This window comes from Apus apus, chromosome 3 (genome assembly GCF_020740795.1).
Source record: "Apus apus isolate bApuApu2 chromosome 3, bApuApu2.pri.cur, whole genome shotgun sequence".
Lineage (NCBI taxonomy): Eukaryota > Metazoa > Chordata > Aves > Apodiformes > Apodidae > Apus > Apus apus.
In genome coordinates, this window is record NC_067284.1 from 32338343 (window position 1) to 32359071 (window position 20729).

The 20729-nt window shown below is 36.6% G+C and overlaps 1 protein-coding gene across 4 annotated transcripts in view; it reads left to right on the forward strand.

Annotated features, from left to right (window-relative positions):
- Positions 1-20729, forward strand: part of ASAP2 (ArfGAP with SH3 domain, ankyrin repeat and PH domain 2) — a 90807-nt gene that overhangs the window by 29153 nt on the left and 40925 nt on the right. For all 4 annotated transcript variants that reach the window (XM_051613873.1, XM_051613875.1, XM_051613876.1 and 1 more), the window contains exons 4-7: positions 5532-5606; positions 7120-7169; positions 17509-17638; positions 19750-19835. In XM_051613873.1, the coding sequence (XP_051469833.1) occupies positions 5532-5606; positions 7120-7169; positions 17509-17638; positions 19750-19835 (341 nt within the window). The remainder of the gene's footprint in view (positions 1-5531; positions 5607-7119; positions 7170-17508; positions 17639-19749; positions 19836-20729) is intronic.

Consider the following 20729-nt stretch of genomic DNA (forward strand, 5'->3'; position numbering starts at 1 on the left):
ATGGACTTACCAAGGCATCAGTGTTTTAAAAAATTTAATTAATAGCTGAAGTTTATAGATTTGTTTTTGTTGGTGTTTTTTTGTTGGTGTTGTGGGTTTGTTGTTTCTTGTTTGTTTTTGGTTGTGTTTTTTTTTAAATCTAATTATTCAACTGAGAACTATTCAAGCTAAAGTTCAGGTCTTGAGTTTTTTGTGTGTTTTGCTATGCTTCTTCTATGTGTACACTTTTAAATAGTGCATACAACTCAAAACTGAAGAACTTTGGTTCTTCACATTTGAAATGATTTATAAAACACATTTTTGACAGAATGAATAGTAATTTACTGTGTATCGGGTCCTTGTAACTGCTCACTTTAGGCTTTCTAACACATTCTTTGCGTTGTTTGGATCAGTTTATGATATGCTGTGTTTTGTTGTGTTTTTTTCTTGCCATAGCTCCAATCTCAAGCTACAAATTTTTTTCTTCAACAACTTCTGGATAAAAATGTTTTTAAGAAGATTGAGCAATCAGTATGTCTTTTTTGGTAGTGAACTATCAGAAAACACTAGAGGCATTTTCAGAGGTAACATGGTACCTTATGTGGCATGTACAGTATCACTTCTTGATAGTAAACTAGGTGCTAATTCCTGACAGAATGGTAGCAACCAGAGTTCCCAAGTAGGTTAGTTCTGTATGGCACTTGCTTATAGTGTTAATCACTCTGCCTTTCTAATTAATTTAGTGCCAAGTGGTAAAGGTGTGAGTCTTAATATGAAAAATATTAAGACAAGGAAAGGGTCATTGCAACGTGTTTGTGCTTTGAATTTTTTTACCTTTAAATCCTATGCTTAGATTGCTACACCACAAAGAAATAAAATCTGTAGTTGCTTGCCATCTTTGTCAATACTCCTTGAAAAGGGAATTGATCTGGTGAAGCTGTTTAACAAATTCCATTTTCTTCTGTATACTCGTCCTTTTTCATTTATTTAATTTTAAAGCTAATGAAACATGCTGGATGGAGAGGACTGGAATCTGTTATTTTCGCTCTGTAGAAGGTAGCTGGAAGGAAAAAATTCCATGTAAGAAGTTTTTCTATTAATAAACTTTGGATTTTTATCCAGGAGTAATGGAAGAACAGTGATAATACTTTTCTGACTATATGCTCCTGTTCTACTTTTTTTTAAATGTAAAAAAGAAGGAAGGTTTGCCTAAATGTGAAAGGTAAAAAAATAACAAAATGTAAGGAAGTATCTTTTCTGTGTTATATCATGAACTTAAGAAATCTATGCCCAGAATTTTCTTTCCAGGGTTATAGTTGAGACTGAGGTTTTAAAAAAAATGTTTGTTGCCTGAACATTCACAAGCATATTTTGTTCAGAACGACTTGTCCTAGTTAAGTGCATAAAAGAAGGTAAAGATACATGTTTGGGGTTGGAGTATTATATGGGAAGTGTAATGATTTAAGTTGTGTTATTTCTGTGTTTCACTGGTACAGCTGAGGAAAGAGTGGCTTAATGGTGAGAGGGAAAAAAAAAAAAAAAGTACTGTTTGATTTACACTTGGAAAGATATAAACTAAGATGTAATAACTCCTCCTTTGTGGCATGGGTTCAGCTCCACTTGGAATCCTAACTCTGTTTCTTTGCCAAAAAGATATTGATCCAACTGGAAAAAATTCAGAGGACAATAACAACAACAAAAAAATCAGGGCTTGAATAGGCTGATTTATGAAGAAAACTTAGACAAATTGGAAGTGTGTGGTTTACCTCACAGATAACTGATTGTGGAAGAGGAAAGTAATAAATTTCATATAAATGGGATTTCAGCGTGAAAATATTAGATTAAGTGTCCCAGAGAAAGTGATAGAAGCTTGCCATTTAGGTGTTTTAACCTAGGTTAGAAAATGTGCAAAGAAAATGGGCTGAAATAATCTCAACTCTCTTTCTCCCTTTGCTTTTAAAATTCTTCACTTTGTTTTTAAGAATACCTTTAAAAAGTATTTCCTGTCTTTTTTTGCTTGCACTTCCTAACAGAGAAGTTCCCAGCCTGTAGTTTGTGTATCAGTGGCAGAGGGGCAGTTTCCAAGTGGCACATGGTGGCAACACTAGATATCTTGTGAGAAGGCATTTTTCTAGGCAGCTGAGCTAGCAGCTCCATGTGGGTGCTTAGTGAAGCTTCTGCTTCACTGGAGTCACTTTTCCCATGGCATGCATGGGTGGTGGGTGATGCTCCACCTCAGGCACCAGCCTGGTGGGATGCAGTTTGTGCTGTGGGACACACCACTGTGCTGCAGGTGGAATGGGGAGGGGACAGGGAAAAGGCAGTGTTGTGTTCTTGTGTGTGGAAGGGAGGCATGGTGTGAAGATGAAAGTTTGTGCTATGGGTCTTTATGTTACATGGTTTTCTGAAGTCTTGGGGTTATATACTAGAAACTCCAAGTTCAGACAAACAAACAGAGTCTCATGTTTGTTTGAGTTGTTTTGGTTTTTTTTTGGTTGGGTTTTTTTTCGTTGTGGTGGTGGTGGTGGTTTGTTTTTCTGGCTTGGTTAAAGAAAACAAAACTTACTGAAGTACTGCAGGCACCAGTATCCAGTGCTCTTCTGGAAAAGAATTATTAAACTAATCAGGAGGGCCAGGAAATGAGAAACTTCACTGTTTAGCCATAGGCTCTTAAAGTACTTGAAAATATTCTTTCCTCTTCACAAATGTTGGTTTTCCTGTTGCCTCTACCATCACTTCTGGCGGCTACATGTTTTTTTTAAGTTCTCCCTTCTGTCCTTTCTTCTTCTCTTCTGTGCGTTCTCCAACTTAGGGAGACTTAATTTATTACCCTGTCTCTGACATCTTACCTTGTTGGAAGCTGTCAGAGACGAACTGTGAGTCTGCCAAAGCAGCAGTGTTGGAAGTGGAAACCAGGTCAACTATTTTTTTTCTTGCTGTTTTTTAAAACATGTAGAACTTGTTAGTGTTCCTCTAACACAGGATGACTTTAGTTTCTGTGAAGCTTTCCTGCATCTGTGTGCGTGTTTCTTTTTGAAGAATTTTTCAAAACATAAAATAGTCAAAAAGCAGAGGCAGTTGTATACATTTTAGCTCCCTGTATGCACACAGAGTAGGAGCTGCAGCATATTAATTCTTCTCTGCATGCCAAAAATGGGTCTATATTTTTAGGTAGTTCAGCTAAAGTTTCTCAAGAAAGAGGGCAAAAACATGTAAGATCTTTTGTCTATATATTGCTTGCTGATTTATAAATATGAGCTAGTATGATTCAACTACTTTGGTTAATAATGAAAAGTTCATGTATTATGTATGTTTAAATTTGTTGCAGATTAAAATGGGAGCATAGGGAATACAATAGACTAATAGTAGTATACAGGTGATAGCACACAGAAGGAATTAATTGGAATAGTTAAGTAGTCTCCAAACTTTTAAAAAGAATGTTGTTTTCTCCTATTCTTTCTTTAAAGTTGCTTTGAACTTCACACCTCATGACTTGAAATTCTAGGAAACATCCAGAACTTTTTTGGAATATTTATATTAATATGTCTGGGATAGTACTTCAGGGTCTGAATTTTTTTCTTTTCTAACTTAAGGAAGAAACAGTTGTCTTGAGTCTACTGTTGAGAAATGCTTTATTCTTGCTTTATGCCTCTTTATCTGGATTTGAAGAATGATTAAATGGGGGCTATGATGGTATTGATCTTTAGGTTAGATATTTGACTGCATCATACTGATAGAATAACAAAGTAGAAAACTCTGCATAGGATGATATCTTAGATGAGACTTCTGCTTTTCCACCTGGATAGTTATTCTCGATGTGCATGTCCATAGGCATAGATGTTCCATCTGTCATCTTAGAGATGCTGAGTCTTTTTTTCATCTATGTTGTGTGTGATTTAAACCTTTTCACTTACCTCCTATATGTACATTTAATTTTATTAACTTAGGGCATAATTATGTTGATAAGCAGATGTTGTACTGCTGAGAACTTACAAGGTGGATGATTTCCAGCTCTGCCAGCTAAGCACGTATAGATGTTGCTCATTCAGTTTTTATAGGAATTACTTTTTATAAATGGAAAAGGGGTGGAGGAGGGGAAATTACATTTGTGTTAAGAGTTTGAAATATATTTTCTATATTTCTTCAGCCTTCCCATGCAGAGGTGATCTGTTTAACCTTTAAAATTGATGTATTTTCACTTTGATTGTAGGCTGAATGCGGTAAGGTGAAGAGGATGGGCAGGGGTCTGGAGACTTTGTTTATTCAATAGCAGCTGTTGAGTACCACTGGGGATGGGACACCTGAGTCTGTTCTAGTGGTGCTACCAAGGAGCTGTAGGGTGATAATGTTGTGTATTTTTCCATTCTGGAGAGAACGAAGCATCACAACTGGCAATATTTTTCTTTAAGTACCTGTTGGTGACTTTTTCCCTGTGGATGAAACAGAAGCATTTTTTGGTACATGATGCAAAGTTCTTTATGTACTTAGAATATTTGAAATCCATCTTCATACATGCATTTCAGTGCTTCTTGAAAAAATCACAATTTAAATGACAGCTGACGATAACATAAAAAAGGAAACAATCCAAAGGCAACATTCATCAAACAACTGCAGGTTATTCTGATAATTTTTTTCCATCATGAGGTTCTAAAATACAATGTGTTTAACTCTTAATTGCAATCCACTTGAATTGTTGAGGTTTAAACTCTGTGGCTAGACGTCATGGCTCATACCTTGGAACATATTTGCTGAATCATAGAGGATTGGACATGAAGTCTTTCTTTTCCTGGTGTATGCTACTTACTGTCTTATTTCTGCTGTCTTTCTGCATTCTTTTTCCTTATCAAAATGTTATCATACAGATGCCTATCTAAAACTGTAATTATTTTACTGCTGTCTTCATTTGAAATTATGTTTTTTTCTTCCTGAATTACTTGTTTACTTTTGAATTACTGTCATACTCAAGACCTCATAAAATCCTTATTTCAGAGTTTGTATGAGATAAATAAGATGGATGCATTACTTTTTAAAATACATGGAGATTATTTGAATAATGGCTTTTTTACAGACCAGAGTTCATTGTCTTCATAGTTTGTATCAAAGTAATATGTAATGCATTGTGAGAATAGCAGATAGGTTTTATGGAATAAGACTAAAGAGACTGGAAAATAAACAAGATTCATTTAAAATGTACTGATTAAATTGATACATGTAAGTGCAGAAAAACTGCATGATTGTTTTAATATAATTTAAACAGTGAAATCATTAGTGATCTTCCTTTGCAGTCACTGTTGAATGAGGTATTTGTCATCAGCAGTAATTCTGAGTGTTTCCTGCTGGCTTGGGTTACAGTGTTTCCAGACTAAGTTTAATTAACTCATGTTTTTTCCATCTTTGATTACTGGTTGAACTAATAAACATCTTCATATAACGAGGTTAGGAAAATAATCCATAAGATTTAGTTTTTAAACTTTCTGAAATGTGTGAATTGAGACAGTGTATATTCTATTATAAAATACATGTAATGTTTTAATGTAATTTTCTTGTTACAGATTCAGAATATGAATAATATAATCACTTTTCCATTGGACAGTTTGCTGAAGGGAGATCTAAAAGGAGTAAAAGGGGTATGTTTATCTTCTTATTTATATATAAAATTATTGTTGGTATAACAAATACATTTAGCTAGTGTATTAATCTTATTTGATGAAAGGCATGGGATACTAAAATACCATATTAGCTTAATATACAGGAAAGGTTTGTTGTTGGTTCTTCTTTTGTGAATTGAATCATCCCTTCTGTTTGTGGTTTCACCTACAGCATGCTCTTGACTATGTATACAAAACAAGATTTGAGAAGCTTTAAATGCTGCTCTGAGATACAGAAGCAACGAGGTGAAAGGATTTAGATATTTCTTTAGTTGAGGACAGGGTAGTACTTTTTAAAAAAGGTTTATTATTTTTAATAGATTTCTTTAGCATTCTAAACTTACCTAGAACTGTATGGATTATTAAGAAAGATACATTAGACTGCTTGAGCATAGGGATTTTCTTAACAAAGCTGAAATCTGTTTGGCCCCTAAGGTTATTTCCTATTAGAAAAAATAACAATTTAAGACTCAAATGATATGTTTATAATACATTTCAAAGCTTATAGCCAACTCATTTGGCTTATGCTTTGTTTACTACTGAGCAAACAGGAAGTGACTGGCAGCTATTGTTCTAGAACATTAAAGGAAGAAGAAAAATGTACATAGGCTAAAAATGGTCTTTGTAAATGTGTTTTTGGAGGATAAAGAGATTGTTTAGTAAGATAGGCTTGTTAACTTTGTGTTGCTTACTTACCACATTTCATTCCTCTTGTTCTTTTCTTTTTCTGTCAGAATAAATACACTTATTGCAATACAATGTTGCCTCATGTTCCTGACTTGAGAAAATAACCAAATATTGCTTTAATTAATTTCATACTTGTCAAAATAACTACCTGACGTGTAAGAATCAGTTCCTAATCTGTAGCTGCAAAGTTTTTCCAGCATCTGACATTTTTTTTTGTAGTTGGCTGATCTCTAGCAGAATTGCAACTGTTGCATTTTGTTTCACAACTTGTTAATTATATCCAAAAAGGAAAAAATACAGGAATTTGGAAAACAAGTAATTCAACATGCTCACAGAACTGGTTATGTTGAGCTGTATGGCCTATAGGTTTTCCATTAAGCCAGTGGGAAATTGATTTCTTTAGCTTTAGTGAGATGAATCGAGTCCTTAGCTAAGGTTATAACACAGCCTCAGGACAGGTGCTTTTTTCTAGTGGAGTTAGAGATGGAATGATGGGAAAACAGCTGATTTGATTAATTGCACAGTGCTCTTGGGATAAGATGTGGTTATGCCTTTTAAGGAGCAAAATGGAGCTGTAAAAAGCATGCTATATATGCTTTTAAAAACATAAGTGTATAAATTCTGTCTACGAGATTGTTTTTCCTCTGCAAGAGGGCTTTTACGCAATCCTTAGGTGAGATATTCAAGAAAGAGTGGATTCTGTTATTCTAGTAGATGCTGCAAGTGGCTAAGGTGTCTCTTCATTGTTATATTCACAGTATTTTTCATGTAATTAGCTATTTTTATTTTTTTTTTTTTCTGACAGGACTTGAAAAAACCCTTTGATAAAGCTTGGAAGGACTATGAAACAAAAGTGTATGTATCTTTAAAACTTTTCTTTAAAACGAAAGTATAACTGAAATCTATAAAGGTCGTTAAATAATGTTAAGACCTGAGGCAGAAGTCCTAACTGGGGAGCTGAGTTCTTTTGTTTTGTTTTCTTAAAACCTGACGCTGTGTGAAAATACAAGTGCATAGACACAAACATTTCAAACTCTGTAATATACTACTTATTTAATGAGTTAATTGTCTTTTGTGCATGTGTGTTTGTGTGCCATGACAATTAGTATCTGTGGTAGACCTTTTTGCTTAATGAAGTTTCAAGTAATGTGCATAATCTCCCTGTGCGTTTTCTTCCACTGCATATTCTTCTACTTAAATTGAGAGAGTTTTGCTTTAATTGGGAAATAGGGTTTTTTTATTGCTTCCTGTAATCTACTACATGTGAAAGTCCACTGCCTTTTCTGCCTTCCTCTACTTTTGGAGAATGCTAATATAGAAAATGAAAAGTTAGCCATCTGTGTGTTCATCCTTTAAATACCAAAAGTGCAGCAACATAATTGTGCTTGATGGCCTTTTAAGCAGTTGTTGTTGTTTTCCTTTTCCTCATCAATGAATAATTCACTGTAATTAGCAGGTTTCTTTAGTTGAAGAGTACAGAAGAAATTACATACTTTATGTCTGCATTTTTAAAAAATGTTTTAACAAAAAAAAAATCAAGAGTATGTAAGTCAAGATTTAGTTCTGAATTTGTTAGCCTAAAACCCTTGTAATGATTCTGTAATGTCCCTGTCTCTTGGACACCTTATGAGACTGTGCCCAATGCTGAGGTATCTAGGAACACCTTCTTTGATGTTGAGCCTTTGGCACTTACCAGCGAGGTGGTAAGGCTGGTGGAGGTGTTGGCTGCTACCACTCCAAACTGCACATGATTCCAGATTGATGCGGTACCAGGAACTTCAGTAAACATTTCATTAATGCAGTTTGTTTAAAGATACAGATGTTTTCTGCGTTTAATGTCAAGGTTACACGTTTCCAGCGTTTAATGTCAAGGTTACACGTTTCCAGCAGACGTATTGTGTACTAGAAGTGGATGAACACTTATCTGAGTCTCGTGAACTTTGTCTCATGTGTCTAGCCCATCTTACCGAAAGCCACTTGTTTGAGAGTACCTGATGCACAGTATAAACAGCTATAAAAGTTATATCCAGCTAAATCAAATAAGTCAACAAAGCTCAGCACCTGAGATCAAATATAATTAATGTTGGTACCTTTTAAACCTTCAAGTGGTTTAGTGCCCTATCTCAGGAGCAGTTGTTTCCTGACTTGGCCAAGTCAATTGTATCAGCACAGCTGACAGTCTCTGAAGTAGAATTTTGCATTGGGTTTTATTCCTTATTCCAATAATACCTAGATTGTGACTATTGCTTGAGTTTCATGTGGCACATCCAGCATCTTTAATCTTCTGAGATAGTGCTGCAAGTATCAGACCATTTCTGATGATACGGGTTTGGAAGAAGCACATATGATGATGCTGTTTAACATAAATAGCTTGCAGATCCCCAGCCACCTAGATTAGCTGAGAATCTAGCACCATTTTTAAATATTTTTATTTCATCACACAAAATTATAATCATTCTTTGGTCTCCCTGAGTTGGCCCATCTGAAGTTGTGTGCAAAGAGTCTTGAGAAATTATTCCTGTAAGTGGTTTACTCACAGAAGCAACAAGTTTAGCAAGTTAGCTAAATTTCATTATTCCTTTTGTGAATAACAATGAAAACAGTCTAGTTACTGCTTCTAAACTCAGCTGCATTTTTGTAACATTCTGAAATACTGAGATAAACTTCCAGTGGGACAGTCTGGGTACTTGGAAGATTGTGATGGCTCCAGCATTTCATGTTCTTAATACCAGTGAACAATCTCATTTGGTGCTGTGCCAATTATCAGCTGCTGAAGTACTTAAGGTTTCTAATCATTGCCCATGGCAGTAGTTGATCTCTGAGGATGGGCTGTAAAGGACAGTCCTGTAATTTAGTCTGCTGTTGTCTACCAGTGCTTGATTGCTGGATCTGAAAGCTTGTTTACTTATGTGTAACTTACTGATCATGGCATTCCACGAAGTTTATGTGCTGAATTTAAAATACAGTTCCACACTTCTTGGACGTATACCAAGAACGCTGTTGCTGCCGGACCAAGATCTCTAACACATTCAGAATTTCTGATAGAATATTCACCAGGATGAGTATGTTGCAGTGATGTAAAGATTTGTACTTTTATCCTCAGTTTGATCAGAGCAGGCAGTCTGTTTCAGAAATATTTTCATTTGTTTTTTAACTTAGTTAAGGACTTGAGATGTAAAAATGGCCACAGAAATGTATTTGTACAGTTTTTTTTCCTTTTACCCAACAATCCTTAAGGAAGTCTGCTTTGTGACTTTCCTTTCAAATAGTCCACCCGTTTTTTGATCCAAACCAGGTTCATTTTTCCACTGTAAGGAGATGCCTCTTTCCAAGTTACCAACTAGTTTCTGCAAGATTTTTTAACGAACGTATGCGTCAGGTTATTCAGTATGCAAAAACTGAAGGTAACACATGTTCACCAGGAAGTTCTTTTAGATCTATTACCATTTTCTGTGATATTTCCAGGTGGTGGGCTGGTACAATTGCTGTGTGCTCTAGTTTTTTAAGTGGTTAGATGAAAGCTCCACATTATTATTCCAGAGCTTAAAGCTCTTAGTCTAGCCTATTGGAATCCTTCACTTTGATCAAGACCAAAGAATCATCTTCTTGAGGCTTGGGATAGGGAGCCTGGGAATTCTACATACAGGAAGATTCTTTAAAACAAAGGTTGTTTGTTTTTTTTCTGTTGGCGTGTTTGGGGATAAAATGTTTGGGGTGGGAGTTTTTTGTGGTTGTTTTACAAAAGCAGAACTTACTTATTGTGGCTGAAGTTTTGCAGTCAAGGAATCTTGTTTTTCGGTGAAAGTTGCCTCACTTCTACCAAGAAGCAGACCCAATTTTCCTTAGCTCTGTTGAGTTCAATTTAGACTGGAACTTCTCTGAGGATCGTGCCCCTGCAGTGGGACTGCAGGACTTTTTACACCCTCTTGTGCATAAGATCAGTTCCCAGATAAGTTGAGTTGTTGCCAGCATTTACAAATCAGAGACTGAAAGTTTAATGATGTAATTTAGAAGCTAGGTGAGAATATTAATTTGAGCCTGTATGTGTTCAGGTCATCTTCATTATCTACGTTTTGGACACAGGAAAACAGTGAAGTTTTTCTGGGTTGCTAATATATATACCACTGAGGTTTATTGAGATAGTAACTGTTTTGATTCTGTGGCTGTCCCAAGTGGATCTCAGCTTTCGTATATCTGTGCATTTTGGTCATCTGTAGCAGTGGGGGGGGTGCAGAGTCATCTTAAGAATTTTTAATTGCAAATTGATTTTCTCTGCTGCAATATCTTCAGTCTGTGTCTTAACAAAAAGGACAAAGGGACTGGGAGAACTAAACTTGCTCTCACCTACAGCTTGTGTTGCCAGAGTGGGATGGTGTATGTAGGTGTTGATAGCCAGAGGTGTGCTCAGCCTTTAATGTGTTGCCGTAGGTGACTCCTTGTTTGGCCTGTGACTAAAATCAGTCCTACCTTTATGCTTAGTTATCTTTTCCAGACATTCTTCTTCAAATATATTAATATATATGTTTTGTTTGTGTGTTTGTTTCCATTCTTTTTCTTTTCTCTTTGGGTTAACAAACTGTTTGAGGCTGCTAGGCTGTTCTTTGTCTGCATATTCCTCTGGATCATATGCTCAAAGTCATACCACTCATCTGCATTTCCTAGTCACAAGTACAGACCTGTGAAGCTAAGCACCAGATATCAAAGTGGTATTTTTTAGTCTGTGGAGAAGTGACAGTGACTTCATCCTGATTTGTCTCGATAGGCTGTCTGTATAAGAAGGAATTGGAACTTATTTCCCACAATGTCTCATCTCTCTTACTTGTACCTCTATGATGACATATCAGGTGCTAATATACCCAAGTGTGACCTACTTGAAAAGAAATTAAGTTAATTAAAAAATTACATTTGTTTTGCTTTTTCCCCATAACAATTTCTGACCTGCTACTTCAAGCTCTATATGTAATTAAGTGTGTTTAAAAATTCCTATGTGCCTAGTCTTGAAGGGAGAGTAATATTAAGATCCATTCTTATGCTCTTGGATCACCACCCATCAATGTTGATTGTTGCGTAGCTCCTATACCCTGTAGCTATCTTAATTTCTTGGAGTATTTTCCTGAAGATTACCTTAACTTAAGTAACTGAGGGAAGCTGTATCCATTTTTTTATATACTTTGGGAGTGTTCTAGAATAAAGGAGTAAGAGGAGCAAGTAACCCATAGCTTTATGTTAGCCTGCCTCAGTCAAAAATCGGGAACATCCTTAGGTGACATTTATGAATAATCCATCTTTTCTCACCATCAGTCATTAACATGCTTCACTTGAAGCCATAAAGATTTAAAAACGTTTTTAAAGTAGTTAAAAGCAGTGGATTTCTCTTAGGACCTCAGTTAGGTCTTTGTTTTCCATGCACGAGTGGGTGATGTTGCCTGCCACTGCAGCGCTGCAGCGGGACAAGTCTGGCTGTGTCCTTTGGGCAGGGTTGGTGCAGACTGGGCTCTTTTTGTTATGAGGCAGCTGCTTTCCCCAATGTACTTAAACACTAATGGCAGGCACACCGGGAATCATATGGGGAAGGAGTACACATGTCATAAACTGCGCATTCTCCCAGCAGGCAGACTGTATTCAGTGAGGCAGCCAGCCAGATTTCACCCACGTTCTTCAGTTTAGTCAGTTCTGTTGTGGTGGATTTTGAGGTAAAGACATTGTATCAATTTTGCACAGGAAATAGAAGCATCAATGTACTGAAGCATGCTGTTCAGTCATTTTTTAGCTGAATGCTAGTGTGTGTAATCCAGACATAAACCTGTATTTCCTGAAAAGAAAGAAATGTTGTTGTTTTTTTTTTTTAAATAGAGGTGTCCTATTTTTAGGCCTGTAAATATATATTATCTTCAGAAGTCCTTTACTAGTAAGTGTTGTGCTAATGCAATAAAACATAAATGCTTAATGAAAACTAACAAGATTTTTCTGGGAAGCCTGGCTCCCTCTACTCCTTTGCCATTCTCTGTTTGAAAGCCAAGCATGAGGTCTGCTATGCACTACTGAGTGAAGGGAACAAGTTGTTTTAATGTGCTTATGGGATTATAAGATCAAGGTGGTAGGCTGAGGTGCATTACATTACTGTGCAGGAACACAAGCACTCATACCTAGCTACAACACTATCATTAATGATTTGTTTCTAAACCATTTGAAGTCACTGGAAGAATGAACAAGTTGTTATTACAGTCTTCTGTAAAGATGTCTGCATAGCTATTGGATTAAGTGACAATGTTTACTCTTATTTTAAACTATATCTAAAAGAAAAATAATCAGAAAATTCTGCAAGCTTTTGTCAAATTACTTCTTCTGAACTGCAGAACTTCATTCAGCAGATCATTGTTATTCATAGATCATAGATATTTCTGCCACGTTTCATTTTAAAGCATGCACATATGACAAAGTGGAGATTTATTATACAATCAAATAACAGAATAATACAATCATTTAGGTTGTAAAGGACCTTTAGAATCATCAAGTCCAACCATAAACCTAACACTGCCAAATCCACCACTAAAGCATATCCCTAAGCACCACATCTACCTGTCTTTTAAGTATCTCCTGGGATGGTGACTCGACCACTTTGTTGGGCAGCCTGTTCCAATGCTTGATAACCCTTTTGGTGAAGAAGTTTTTCTTAATATCCAGTCTAAACCTCCCCTGGGGCAACTTCAGGCCATTTCTTCTTGTCCTTTCACTTTGTTACTTGGGAGAAGAGACCAACCCCTACCTCACTACAACCTCCTTTCAGGTAGTTTTACAGAACAATAAGGTCTCCCCTTAGTTCCGTCAGCTGCCCCTCCTAAGACTTGTGCTCTAGACCCTCCACCAGCTTTGTTGCCCTTTCCTGAGCTAACTCCAGCACCTCAACATCCTTCTTGTAGTGAGGGGCTGAGAACTGAACACGGTACTTGAGTTGCAGCCTCACCAGTGCTGAGTACAGGGGCACTATCACTTCCTAGTCCTTCTGGGCACAGTATTCCTGATACAAGTCAGGATGCCATTGGCCTTCTTGGCTGCTTGGGCACACTGCTGGCTCATGTTCAACTGGCTGTTGACCAACACCTCTAGATCTTTTTCCTCTGGGCAGCTTTCCAGCCACTCTTGCCCTCGCTAGTAGCATTGCCTGGGGTTGCTGTGACCCAAGTGCATGACCCAACACTTGGGCTTGTTCAACCTCATACTCATTAATCTAGCCTGTCCAGATCCCTTTGTAGAGCCTTCCTACCCTCAAGCAGAACAGCACTCCCACTCAGCTTGGTGTCATCTGCAAACTGACTGAGGGTGCACTTGATTTCCTCATTCAGATCGTTGATTAAGGTATTAAACAGAACTGGCCCCAACACTCAGCCCTGGGGAACAGCACTCCATTTAACTCCATTGACTACAACTCCTTGGGCCTGGCCAGACAGCCAGATTTTTACCCAGCAAAGTGTATGCCCATCCAAGCCAGTTTCTCCAGGAGAATGCTGTGGGAACGTGTCGAAGACTTTACTAAGGTCCAGGTAAACTACACTCAGAGGATACTGCTTTGAGCCTGAGACTTAATGTTCAGCATTTTTGTTATGAAATAGATGATCTGCGAATGAAATGGAAAAAGCTTTTAATGGATCTGCAGATACTATGGATGAAATACTGGAAAGATCTGGATACATTTTGCTAATTCTGCCCTCTTCTCTCCCATTATCCAGCGCAGGATGGAAGAAAGGGAAAAGCCTTCCAGCATTTCCAAAAGGAAAAGATTAGTACTTCATTCAGGACTAGGGTGGTAAGAGAGAGGGTCATGTTTTAGTGTCAGCCTTGACAGACAGTAGGATAAAATAAGATGGGGGCTCTTTCACTGACAGGCTAGGATGCCAGAGGTGAAGTTGGCAATCTGACTGAAAAGGAAGACTAGATAAAGGATATTTGAAATAAAAATATGTAATATTATTTTGTCAAACAAAATAGCCTGTGGAAGCTCTCAGTTTTTCAGAGTGCTCCCCATTCATGTCTGTGCCTTCCAGGTGCTATTTCCGGTCTCTGCATCTTTTCATGTACTTACCCAGACTCAGCCTGGTTTATGGCTATATGGGGAAGGAGAGGAACAAAGATGGAGTTGCTGCCCAGCCAGCCAGCTCAGTGCTGCTGCATGCACACAGGGTGTTCTAGTTGTTTCCTGTTGTTCACTGGCTGAAAATAAATACCAGTCTTCAGCATATTCAGCAGTAAAATAGGTCCTGTCCTTTTTAAAGTTTAAAAAAATAAAAATGCCTACTTTGCTGCTTATTTATACCATGATCTGTATGAGAACATTGATTTATTTGAAATACAAATGAATATTTATATTTTAAAACAGTTGCTTTTCAAATATGAGCTGTAAAAATAGTCACCTAGTGGAAACTGAATTGGCAAGACTGATTGACTTTTCTGTTGTGATTCTTCAACCTGTATTTCAGCTTTACTTGCCCATTACAGTCACTATGTATTAGTATACTCAGATTAGCAAAGTTTGTGTGTGGTATGTGCTGCATGAGCTTCAAGAACAACAGCTTTACAACACATTTGCTTCTTTCTTACTGCTTTATTGTTTTCCCAATTTTTTTACAAATTTTGCTTAATTGGTCTGCCTGGAAAACCTGAATACACTGCAGTATTTGGAAATCCCTCAGTGTAGAACTGTATTTGCCAGGAAGATTAGGTTAATGTCACAGTAGAGTGGCACTGGAAGCTGAGTTGACCCTTGCATTTTGGTAAGAAACACGGTCAACCTTTAGCACTCAGAAGATTGGCATGCAACACTGCTGTGTGTGGGTTTTTTGCTTCCTTAGGAATTAAGTGCCCTGTAGTATAAATCAGATAGGAGGTAACACATCTCTGTTGGGAAACAACAGGTTAAATTCTGGATTATAAAACTGAAAACATAGTTAGGTACTAAAACCATAAATAAGAAGGAAATGCAAACATGAAATTCACCATCATGTATCTCTGGTCACGGAGAGATGGTTTGGGTTTTTTGTAGAACAACTCTTAAGCTTTTGAAGCGATGGAGCCCAAAGCTCCAGCAAATGGCTTCAGGGATGTCTTATTTCTCTGAATTACTTGGTAGATGCTGGTATGCTTTAGTCTTGGTTTAACTACTTTTTGCTTGTGGAGTATGATGTGTTCTTTAAAGTCTAGGAAGGACTCTTTCACTGAAATCTGTCCCTTTAAAAGGAATTCTGTTTCTTAAAACAATGTGTATGGTAATATTGTGCATAATGTTCAACTCTTGGGCAATATTAGTTGTCTTTTGGCTTGACTAGCATTTAGAGACACTTAATGGCATGTTCATAAGCTCTTAAAATTTTAGAGGTGATTATGTCATTCTGTGTTCAATTATTTTCAGTAAAAAAGCAATTGATAGTTATTACAATTTACTCACATTTCAGTGAATTCTCTGGAATAATTAATTGTTAGATTATGGAAAGTGAGAGAACTAAAACCATCCTGGATCTTTGCTTTGAGGTTTGACTTTTTTACAACTATAAAGTATGATATAATTTAAACTCTCCTAGAGTATGCGCTCGAAAGTAGCTGTGTATTTGTAATTTTCTAGGAATCTTTTTTAATGGTTTATCTTCTTTGTTCATGGTTGATGTCTGGTTAATTCTTTTGTTTGGCCACTATATTTGGTAGCTACAAAATGGCAGAATTGACAGTAAGTGGGTGAGAATACAGACATTTTTTATTAAAACAGAACATTATAGAATCAAGCTTTTATTCAGACAAGTGAAGGTTTTCCGAATGTTTATTTCAAAGAAGTGGAGCCTCCCTGTACATGTCTGCTGCTGGCAGGAGAGGATGGGCTGAGAAGGAGTGTGGTGCTGGCTGGATGTGCTGGCTGCTGGAGTACTGCAAGGGGCTGGCTCTGCTATGCCTGCCAGTACTGAGAGTGCAGTGGGGCTTTTTGAACTGCTGTTCAAAATGTTTCCCTGTGGGATGTTATGGGATGGGATTAATGGGTTTAATTCTTGTTTTCCCTTGCTGCTTGAGGTGTAAGAGGAGGTAGTTCCTCATTCTTGAGAAGTATAAGTGCAGAATATATTGTTGACTGGAAGTCCTTAGACCATCTAGGACATTTTCCCATAAGCTATTAAGTTAATGTTAACATCAGGTTAAGAGAGCACTTGAGACATATCATCTTTCAGAGAGAGAGCAGAGAGACACTTGACTGCGCAAGAGGAGGTACGACAGAGCGTGTGTTCTTTCTTCTTCTCATCTGCTTCCTATATTCCTGTGTAATGCTTCCTCTTGTACAAAAGCAGTGTAGCATTTCCTCAGGAAGCTATTTAAAGAATTTTCAGCTTCTAAATGGTACAAGTGCAAACTAAAACTCTCAAAAAAAAGTAAACTTCTTCATGTATCTTCTTTCATTAATATCTTGCTTCATTTTAGGCTTGTCTAACTGTCTAGTGTAATTATGCTACTGCCTTTAGGAACAATGTGGATAATAGCTGTAACAAATGCACAAATGTGTTTAGGGGAGTTAAACTGTATGACAGACATTGCTTATTCATTTATATTCTGCAGGAGAACCTATTTTATTCAGAACTCTTGGAAAATGTTAATGGAAACTTTTAGGGAATTAGGACAGCTGGTCTAGCAGACTTGGAAGTCTGCATCATAGCTGGCTGGCCAGCATTCCCAATGCCAACTGGCTCAGTAGCAAGTAGAGATGGCAACTGTGATTTTGGCTTAGGAAACCCTGTATATATAGAAGATGACTTGATGACAGGCAAGACTCAATAAATCTGGTGACATAATTGAACTCTGTTAACTTCTGTTTAGTCACTTGGGATTAAACATCCTCCTAAATTTTAAATTAAAATGAATTCTTTTGTTCCTGGATATTTTTTTTCTTCAATGCAAGAGCTTGGTATATTCCTCTCATTTAGTATCTTCCTTTGGAATATGTCAGGACATTATTTTAACAGATGATTGAATTAGATTTCAGCTACTGTATGTCATTGCTGATCTTTAGTCATTGTCAAATTTCAAATGAAATGTCATCTGGAAGTAAGTCATATGCAAAACTACAAGAGTTTGGCTCTGCATCTGTCAGTAGATTTTGTGAATAATCAGATTTCCTGAGAGGCTGTGGATTTCTCACTTCATTGACTGATTCTTTGCCTTACAGTACAAAAATAGAGAAGGAGAAAAAAGAGCATGCTAAGCTGCATGGGATGATCCGTACAGAAATAAGTGGAGCTGAAATTGCAGAAGAAATGGAGAAAGAAAGAAGGTTCTTCCAGTTACAAATGTGTGAGGTAAGATTCATCATGAAATTCATATTGTTATGTTAATAGGGAAACTTTGAAAAACAAAATTGTTTAATGGCAACTGTGATGTTAAAGGGAAATGCCAAGTTATTAGTGGACTCCATTTGCTAAAACACTTTTTTTTAATCCTGATGTGCTTACTCTGCAGGGAATTTAGATATTTTCTAATGTCACTTAACAAGTAAATTGTAGAATAAATAATGCAAAGCTCAATTAGGCACTAAGAGATCATAATAAATAAGCCTTTACACTACTGCTTCACCGTAAGTTATTCTGAGCCCTAGATCATGCTCTGAATTGTTCCCTAGGCTGACAGCTGTTGTATTATTTAGGAGAGACTCCTACAGTGTGGAGTGTTGGGCTGCTGCTGAAAAATAAAGGCGCTAAGGGTGGAACCCAGTTGTCTTTCAGGATCGTTCAGAAAGTTTCTACAGTATTAAATGTGATGTGAATATTTTTTTTGTTTGATTCATGTAAGGGCATGTCAGGTTCCATGGTTGGGAAAGTGGCTGTGTTCTTTTTCTGTGCATTAACTAAAAAACATACTGTGGGTGTTTCTTCTGTTTTTACTAGGATGATTAGAGGTAATACGACTCATACACCAGCATAGTTTAACAGCAGTTGTCCTGAATACCACTTTTAGTAACTGCATGCGCTGATACTTAGCAGAAAAGCTTCACATTCCTACAGGGAATCAGACTGAAGTATTCAAAACTGATTAAGTGACTTGAGTACCAAATAAACACATATACTGCCATCTAATTGCCCATATGTGTCCTTTCTACCAACCAAGAACAGATACTTCTCGCTTCCTGTGTCGCAGTAAAGGAAGAGTTCACTTTAGTCAGTTGTAGTGAAAATAAAACCCAGGGTGAAGTCTGTGAAATTGAATCAAGTTACCTTAAATGCAGAGAAGATTAAGTGTATCCTGTATTTCTTCTGATTTTTGGGAAAAGAAGTTTATATGTGCTTACCTCTGAATTGTCGTAAAAGGAGACTTTGTTTCTGTTTTGTTAGTAAATCAGAAGTGGGATATATTAAAGTTGTATCATAAATACAGACTAGTTTTCTATAAATTGTGAAAGTGAACTGAATACCAGATGCCTAGAGCTCCATTTTAAATTTACAGGAGATAGAGAGGTGATTCTTCTAACTAAATACTATTCTGTGCATGTCTACATTTTAGCTAATCATCTTTTCAGCTGAACCAGTGCAAAAAGCTGCAACAGGGAAAGCTGGCACTTGGATACTGCTTTATTCAAGTGGGTTTAAAAAATTCAGGGTGTAGTGCAGGTAGTGGGAAACCAGATGCATTAGAGCATTGCTAAGAAGACATTAATTCTTAAGCTTGGAGGTCACTGTCTAAGCAGGGGTTAAAAATTGTTGCAATTTATTGGGCAGTTCAGGACTCTTGTAAATTCTTGGTCAGTCTTACCTCTGCTTGCATGGATGGCATCTTTTGTGCTATGCGTTCAGGGGAGGAGCTGTCACTTAATATGGACTTTGATTGTGCCTGATGCAAAAGACACTAATTCCGCCATTTTTTAGCTGACAGTAGATTTTAGAAAATCTCCCACTAAGGGGTAATTTGCTGTAATAATGATGTATAAGGAATTAATAGAGAAAACAAAAAAAAAAAAATGCAGATTTAAAAAACTGTTAAAATGATTCCTCACTATTTTGAGTAAACAGCTTGCTTCCTTAATGACATTTATTTAAGCAATGAATTTAACAACTAGTGAGATAGATACCTGAATGAGCTGCTAGGTTTAAGAATGGGTTCCTAAATTTACTGCACTTTATGCTTCCTACTATACTTTTATGCTTCCTTTAGCACAAGCTTCCACTAGGAGCTATGAATGTTATTTTAACAATTTGGAGTAATCATAGTGAATTATCCCCACAGGGTATCAAAAATCAGCCATGACAACATTTACTGTTGTGTGATTAACTCGTGAAGCCACTGCTCAATGCATTCTCTTTTAAGTTTTCTAAATCTGCAGCGGTAAAGCTTGTTGGAAAATAACTGAAAATAAAATGTAAAAAAAATTATGGTAGCAGTAATAATTCATATCATTTGTGAATTACTGTTTTTACAGTACCTGCTGAAAGTCAATGAAATCAAGATTAAAAAAGGAGTGGACTTGCTTCAGAACTTGATCAAGTATTTTCATGCTCAGTGCAAGTATGTTTTAGTTTTCTTTAATACCTTCATTATAACAGTAGCAGTGTTTTGTTTTAAAATTTTGACATAATCATTATACTTTCCTAGGTTTTTCAAAATCAATGTAAAATTCTACTGTTCTTGCTTATATTTTTTGACAAATTGCTTATGTCATAGATTAGTTGTTGCTTTTGTTACTATTTCTAAAACATATAATGAGGTTGAGCTAGTCCCATGGAGTATAATTGTCTATTCCAAAGGAGTGCTGCACAGTAATTTGGCATATTTCATAAACTACTCTGGAAACAGATGTGTTAGTTTGGTCTGTTAGTTAGAGATGCATTAGTTCTGACGGGTTCTTTCGAGTGTATCTAGCAGTGATCTAAATTAATTCTGTGCTCAAGAAAAATAAATTGCTCAAGCAGTGGGATAAACTACATTGAAAGACTCAGTCTTTATCTAATTAATTGGAATACTCAGTAATAAAACACAAAGTTCTCATTAGAATGATGTCCTTTTTAATGGTAGTCTTGCAGATCAATAACATAGCAATAAAGCCATAGCTGTAAAGTTGAAAGAGATGCTGTTAACCCATTCAAATCAGTAAGTTTTCATCTTAAAAGACTGGTCTGCTTCCATGTAGGATTTTTCCCTATATAGCTATGCTGGTTTTAAAATCAGTTTAATTTGTAGTATGTCATTCACCTGCTCTGTCCATTTAATAAGATTTTAACAACGTAAGTTCTTTGTTGCTCTGTCACTTTCTTGTCTGCTTCCTGGACTGAAAATTTTTTCAGGTGCAAACAGTGCGGGTATTTTTAATGAAATGCATGTGTAGTTGCTGTTTTTCTTTAGATCTGTTTTTCAAATATCCACTTTTTTTGGTTTTTTTAACCTGAAATATTTTGCATAGGT